The sequence below is a fragment of the Manis pentadactyla genome, chromosome 3 (assembly GCF_030020395.1).
Source record: "Manis pentadactyla isolate mManPen7 chromosome 3, mManPen7.hap1, whole genome shotgun sequence".
Classification (NCBI taxonomy): Eukaryota; Metazoa; Chordata; class Mammalia; order Pholidota; family Manidae; genus Manis; species Manis pentadactyla.
Window position 1 is genome coordinate 249,071 of NC_080021.1, and position 7,544 is coordinate 256,614.

General features: G+C 56.4%; 1 protein-coding gene across 1 annotated transcript; it reads left to right on the top strand.

Moving 5' to 3' along the window:
• The first annotated feature begins 606 nt into the window (after nucleotides 1-606).
• On the top strand, nucleotides 607-7,471 carry ZNF517 (zinc finger protein 517). The gene is given in 8 exon segments (XM_036923202.2): nucleotides 607-731; nucleotides 1,497-1,528; nucleotides 2,760-2,823; nucleotides 3,327-3,453; nucleotides 3,744-3,857; nucleotides 4,605-5,640; nucleotides 5,642-5,673; nucleotides 5,676-7,471. Coding segments are annotated over 6 exon segments (1,395 nt in total). The 5' UTR covers nucleotides 607-731; nucleotides 1,497-1,528; nucleotides 2,760-2,790; the 3' UTR covers nucleotides 5,729-7,471.
• The last annotated feature ends 73 nt before the right edge of the window (nucleotides 7,472-7,544 follow it).

Here is a 7,544-nt window from a genome sequence, read left to right on the forward strand (position 1 = left end):
ATAAATACAGCTCTATGCGTGTGCTGGGTCACACTGTAAATCATTTTTTACTGCGACTCTCAGAAAATTTTGAAAGACACGACCGTGAAGATTTTTTTAAAGGGGGGAAGTGGGTGAACGGTAAAAGGGACCTCTCTGTATTACCTTTGCAACGTCCTGTGAGTTTAGTTATTTCAAAATAAAAAGTTTTTTAAAAAAGGGCAGGGGCGCTGCCGCAGAACCTGATTGCCCGGAACATGCTCGACTTTTCCTCTGGCCTTTCTCTGGGACCCGCTGCGACGCCCCGGTTCTGCGCCCTCTGCCCGACGACGACCTGACAGCAGGAGGGACTCCGCGCCCGGGTTCACCCGGGCTCCGCCCCGCGGCTCTCGCGAGAACTCCCGCGGCTCGGGGGCGCCCCTGACGTGCGGCGCTGCAGCCCGGCTCCCGTCGCGGCCCGGAAGCAGCCTCCGCGCCCTGCACTCTCCCGCGCCGGACCGCCTGTGCTCCGCGGTGCGCCGCCCGGGCCGCCGGCGAGGGCGGGAAGCGCGGTGTTCCGACCCGCGCCTGGCTGCGCCTGCGGCCCGCAGAGGCGGCGCTGGTGGCCGCGCCGCCCCTCGCCTCTTCTGGTTCTGGGCTTCGGGGGGGCGAAGGGCCCGGGGCCCTGTGTTCTCCGCGGCGGCGGGAGGCCTATGGGCCGGCCCGAGCCTCGCGGCCCCGGAGACGGCGGTGGCGCCGAGCTGAGGCGCAGGGTAAGGGGGACGGGAAGGCAGGTTCCGGCCGGTTGCGGCCGCGCGCCCAGACCCCCGTCTCCCAACGCCCGTAAGCCCTCACCATGCACCCTGGGCGGTTCTCCGCGGTGGAGGCCTTGGTTGGGCAGCAGCTTCTCCGTCAGGAGCCGGGGAGGTCACTGTGTCCGGGGCACTCCTAGCCCCGAGAATACCGCTGTGGGTGCCACGGCCCTGGCCTCGGGGGGCACACACTGTAACGGAAGCCAGTCCTCGGTGTGGTAGAGGCGTAAACACAGGAGCCAGTAGTTGAGGTCACGGCAAGGGCCCCGAGGTAAACCTGGGCGGTAGGACTATGACGGAGAAGGGGCCAGGGACGGCCTCTCGGGAGTTACCATTTGCCCTGAAACCTGGTGGCAGAGAGGCCCTGCGGGTCCCTGAGGAGAAATTCTCCGTCAAGGGACCTGCACCCAACGGCCTTGGCTGGTTTGAGTAGCAGGGAGAAGGGGGACTGACTGCCGCAAGGGGCGGGTGAGGCAGCGGGGCAAGGTGCCCCAGGCACGGGGGCAGCAGGTTTTTTTCTAAATCTGAGGAACGAATGGCCCTGCTGGTCCTCCAGCGCCAGTTAAATGTGGTTCCTCCTAGAAGCCCTCTGTCTGAGTTACACTCCCCTCCCCTTCATTATATTCCCTGCTCCATTCTTTTCAACCCAGCACTGTTTCATCTGCCTGAAGACATTTCCTGATCCCAAAAGTAGAACTAAAAGCAGTTCTTTCCCCTTCTAACCAGGTGGCCCCTCCCTGAGGACATGTACTGTCCAGGTATGTGGACACAAGCACCAGCTGTGGTGACCTCCCTCTCCTAGCAGCGGAGAGTGGTGTGTGTTGAGTGGGAATCCGTATCTCCCTCTGAGATGCTCTGGTTGCCTTGTCGGGGTGAGAACGGCAGATGTCTTGGCACTGGTCCAGGCAGGTCCTGCCCATAGACAGCCCTGTGGGGTCTGGTTGACGGTGACAGGTTCTGCTCTCCTGTGTATTTGTAGTCTGTGCTGTCTGGACACAGATGACCTACCAAGCCTCTCAAGTCACTCTCTATATCTCATTTTACTCACCTGCCAAACATTACCTCAGCATCATAACCAGGCTTTGCATTAACATGCCTATGGCGACATTGCTTTACTAAGTGGCAGCTATTCAGGAGCCTCAAGCCCCACAGAAAACAGTACCCCGGAGACCTCCACCCAAGCACAGCAGCTCCAGTATCTATCGAGAGAGGTGCGTGGAGGCCAGGGCCTGTGCCCCTCTGTGAACACATGGCTGTAAGAGATTGTATTTAATTGGGTTTTAAATAACTTGTCCCCAACCATACAGGCAACACACATTTGGTGAATTCATAAGTCTTGGTGAAATCAGAAAGATGGAAAGAAGAAAAATAAGAACTACACAGAAAGAAACTAGGGTCTTTGTGCTGGGCTGTGTGCTGTCAGATTTATTTCTCTGCATACAGTCTGCTTACTTCACATAGCAATGTAGCAGGAGCATTTTCTGATGTCTCACATGGTCTTACTGGTTGTAGAGTCACCCACATCATAGATCCACTCGTTCATTCAGGAGTCCTTGTTAATCACATGCTGTGCACCAGGCCCTCCCCCAGGCCCTGGGCATACAGCATGAATAACCAGACACAGGCCTAATCATGAGGGAAAACAGATAAGAAGCAAGTTTGTTGACTGCTTTATGTAGTGCAGTGAAGAAAAATAAAGCAAGGAATGTGGGAAGGTGAGGGTAAGGAATTTGGGGTGGGGTAGCATTTTAAATAGAATGGTCAGGAAGGCCTTGGGGAGGTTGGAAGGAGTGAGAAGTGAAACCATGTGGGTGAGCAGGTCCTGGGAGTGGCTTTTTGGGATGTGAGCTAGGTAGCAGGGCTGGCCAGGATGAGCTTGCCCCACGTCTCACCCTTTTCTGTCACTTCTGTATCTGGATGGCCCTTCTGGGGGACAGGGAAGGGGGCCTGAGGCCTGGGCTCCTTCTAGTCATCACTCACTGTCCCCAGCTCCTGCCCAATCCCCAACGGGGACCCTGGAATGGCAGTGTCACTCCCAACGCCCAGACTTCAGGTGAGCTCTCTCTTTGAGCCTTTTGGCTGCCTTCATCTGTAGCCTCAGCTTTTCAGCCATGAGTACCTTCCCAGGGGGCCCCATCCTCACCCATGTCACCCCCACTTCTTGTGGGGGGTCACAGAGATGAGTCTGCAAGCCATGGTTCCACCTCCTCCCTTTGCAGCCTCACAGTGGCTCTGTCCACTCCTTTCTGAGGCTTTGGGCAGAAGTAGGCTGCCCAGAGCCTCCTGCAGCCCCTGAGCTTCAAGGGTCAGCTCAGATCCCTAATAGCCTGCAGAGAGGTATGAAGCCAACGTTGAGACACCCCAAACCCTGCCTGTGACTTCATGGCAGTAGGACCACTCCCCCTCCCTAAGGGAGTGTTGGGGGATGTAGCAGTGACCACATGGATAGAGGCCTTGACTCCCAGAGCTAAGCTCCCTGAGTGTTCCTGATGTGGCCTCCCCATCTGCTGCCCAATAGCCCCAGAGAGCCACAGACAGCAGGGTTTGCGGTTACAGGAGGCCATTGTGTTCGAGGATGTGGCTGTGTATTTCACAAGGATAGAGTGGAGTTGCCTGGCCCCCAACCAGCGGGCATTGTACAGGGACGTGATGCTGGAGAACTACAGGCTCGTGGCCTCGCTGGGTGAGGTTGCTTGGTTGGTCCTGGGATGGGGATCAGACATCACCCTGCTTTTCCCACCAGCTGTTCCAGGCAGTTGGTTACTTTTCAAATGTGAAGTCTGACATTTTGGTGTGGGTTGGAGGGAGGGCCCTGCATCTCCCCATAACCACCCAGCTGCCCCACTTCTGGGAAAGTTAAGTGCTCCTGTCCCAGTCTAAGTAGCACGTGCCCCCATAAATCATCTAGCCAGGCAGCTGGGCATCCTGCTTCCCTCCTGCCCCCTGACAAGAGGCTCTTCTCCCTGCACATAGGCTTTCTTGTCTCCAAACCAGCATTGATCTCCCTCTTGGAGCAAGGGGAGGAACCAGGGGCCTTGATTCTGCAGGTGGCTGAGGAGCAAGGGACCAAGGCAAGCCTATGCCCAGGTAAGTGAGGTGCAGGGAGGCCTGGCCTTCACACAGCTCCTTGCAGGCCCCTGGGTGATCGTACAGTGCTGGGGCTGTACACTCAGCTCCTCAGAGCAGGGCCAAGTTTCCTGCCAAATGCCTTGCTTGTAGTCTAAGGTCACCTGAGACTAACTCATCCAACCCCAGGGCAAGAGTGTATGACCTGGTGTCCCAGGGTGTTGGGCCAGGTGTGTCAGAGTAGTGGGTGCATGGGGAGGAGCCAGCAGGGGAGACCCTCGAGCTGCCTTGGCCTCCCAGCTCCTCGGGGCTCACGTGCCAGGGACTGAGCTTGGGGCTGCAGAGGCTGCACAGAGGGAGGAGAGGCAGCCTCCAGGCCATGGGGCCTGGACAGGCAGAACCCTGGTATGCCTGCTGAGTAAAGAAAGCGTATGTGAGTGCTTGAGAGAGAGGAGGAAAGGACAGGGACACTGTGTACTCTGTAGTTTTTGGCTTGCACCCAGCCTGCCCCCCAAGTCCTTTGGACCCCATCTTCCTGCTGCCCCTGTCCCTCGTCCTTTGTGAGCTCCTCGTCTGAGCCAGACTCTTAAGGTCTTAAGCCCTTGCTAACTCCTTTTTTTCTACCCCCTTCTCACCCAAACCCAGATTTTAAAGCTTTTGGTAAAGTTTTCCCACTTCTTTGACATAAAGATTGTATCTTCAAATCAGGAAGTTCCTTTTGTGAGTATGGAAGCTTCATCTTCTCCCATTCTCCATTCGTTCTTACAGATTCCAGGATGGAGGCTGGGATTAAGGATTCTCCTCCAAGGAGAGTATCCTCTAAGCAGGCAGGACTGTGGGACACAGTATGGGGGCACCTCCCCAGGAAGGACCCCAAGTTACCTGAACTGACTGGCAGTCCCGAGGATGGGTCCAATAAGCGGGCAGGTGGCCCTGGTAGGGAGTTTAGCATGTTCCTGGGGGCCCTGCAGGAAGAACAGCTCAGCTCAGACCCTGCAAACACTGTTGTGGGGAGAGTATACAGGTGTTCTTGCGGCAAGGCGTTCAAGTACAACTTGCTGCTGCGCAGGCACCAGGTTATCCACACAGGAGCCAAACCCTACCAGTGCACCGAGTGCAGCAAGGCCTTCAAGCAGAGTTCCATCCTCCTAAGACACCAGCTGATCCACACAGAAGAGAAGCCCTACCAGTGCAGCGAGTGCGGCAAGGCCTTCCGCCAGAGCACTCAGCTGACTATGCACCATCAAGTCCACACGCTGGAGAAGCCCTACCAGTGCAAAGAGTGTGGCAAGGCCTTTGGCCGCAGCTCCCGGCTCCGCCAGCACCAGAAGTTCCACTCAGGGGAGAGGCCCTACGAATGCGGCGAGTGCGGCAAGGCCTTCTGCCACAGGTTCACGCTCCAGGAGCACTGCTGCATCCACAGCAGGGAGCGGCCCTATGTGTGCCTCCAGTGCAGGCAGTGCTTCATCCATGGGTCCGCGCTCCTCAAACACCACAGGCTGCACACTGAGGAGAGTCCCCTGCTCTGTGCAGCCCAGCAGACCCCCATGGGGGACAAACTCTACCAGTGCCCGGTGTGCCAGAAGCCCTTCAGACATAACTCTCTGCTCCTTGTGCACCAGAGGCTGCACACGGATGAGAGGCCCTTTGAGTGCAGGGAGTGCGGCAAAGCCTTCAGCCAGAAGTCCAACCTCACTCTGCACCAGAAGACCCACACCAAGGAGAAACCCTTTGCCTGCACAGAGTGTGGCAAGGCTTTCTGCAGGAGCTACACGCTGAATGAGCACTACCAGCTCCATGGCGGGGCGGCCACACAGGTGTCAGGCCCATGGTAGGACCTGGGCCGGCTGTCTGCCCTCATCCAGCATCAAAAAGTCCACAGCCAGGGGTGATCCTAGTAAGGTGGGGAGGGCAGCCCGGTGCCCCGTTAGGCTTCCTGCTGAGGAGATAGGCAGAAAACCCATCCTGGAAGGCCTCCAAGGCAGAAAGCCATCAGCCCTCCTCTGAGAATGGAAGGGGGCTGGCCTTATCTGTGGTTGGCAGCCTGAAGGAAGGTGCAAGAGGAAGGTGGGGCTGGAGCGGGTCCCCACCCCACCTCTGGGAGGGCAGCATTTATAAACCAGCCAAGTCTGGATGCACAGGCTCCAATAACCAAGTGGTGGGGAGTGTGGGTGGACTTTCTTTTCTTTTTGTGCTCATGTGTTTTCCAAATACTGACTTGTGATCAGAAAAAAAGGGTATGTTGGATTTTTTATTATTACTAGGATTGATCAAAATCAGACCTTGTTTGCCCAGGCTCCGGCCACCTAGTGGGAGAGCTACTTAGCCGCACTATTGTAACCCCCACAGTGCCTGGCATGGGGACATTGGAAGTCATAGGTGGACCAAGAGTTTCCAGATAAGCCAGGAAGGGTGGTGGCAGCTGAGGCCAGGACTTGGGGTGGGGTCTGCATCCCCTCCCAAGCAGCTTCAGAGCCCCAGCCAGGTGGGAGGTGACCTGCCTTCAGGCCTCTCAGCAGAAACTGCTCACAGGGCGGAAAGGGCCCCACAGCCTGCTGGTGAGGGAGGTCATCTTAGTGACCCCTCCTCACCCTCAGCCTCACCCCAACCCAGGAACCTAAAGAATGCTGGCAGGCTTCTGCAGCATCTTAGAAAATGTGTGCCAGAAAGGAGGCCACCAGCCCCAAGCCAAGCTGAGGGCTTAAATATGACTGTGTGTTTTTAATTAATGTGGCTCAGGTTTTGAGGAACACTTATACAAGCCTGACAGATACTCAGTTCTCAGCTAAAGCTTGTTGCATGAAGGAATGACCAAAAATCACAAACCTGGACAAAGAAAGTCTGAAGAGGGGGCTCAGCTGTGGCTAAAGGAGATCAAAACTACATCAGCTTGGGCAAAGCATGTCTCCATTATGTAACAGCCTCACAGGGAGCCCCTTTGGGAGAAGCCCTTCAGACTCCTGGGGAACAAAGCATCCTGGGTTCCCCGGTCATGACCCAGAGTGTGGGGCTTAGATTACAGAAGATGGGAGGCTGCAAACCACACAGATGCAGGCTCAGTTCCCCTCCGGGCCGCAGATAACTCCCCACTCAGTATCTTTGAGATGTTTTTTAGGAACATAGACACCCCTCCCTCCCATGGGTCTTCTCCTGACCACAAGCACGTAGGCCCCAGGCTGGGTGGAGCCTGAGGACTAGGACCCCTGTGACAGTCTTGTCACCTCACTGCTGCTCATCAGGGGTGGGCACAGGCTGATCACTCACCTGGCAGTCCTTCCCATAATGTTGCCTCTAAAACCCTGCTTGTGAGCCAACGGGGAGTTCTGGACCTCAGGCATTAGCCACCCCTTCTTGCCTGGCGCCTGCCACATCCTGATGTCAGTGCTTGGCCTTGCTGTGCAGCAGGCAAGCAGACCCAGGTTGGTTTGGTTCAGTGACATTGCTGCCTGGTTCTGAGATGGGCAGTGTGGAAAGAGGGGGCGGGGAGTTTTGGCTGAGTCCTCGTAACGCTGATTGAACATACCTGAAATCTACCTGATGTGCTTTCTCTTTCATTTTGAACTCACTAACCATCTTGTGTGCACTAGTCAGATACCTGAAGCTAGGCAGGCTGCCCTAATGGGACACTAGCAATCCTGAGGGTGTCCCAGATTACAATCACAGATGGGCCATCTCAGAGCAAATGCAAAGAAACCAGCCAGTCTTTCC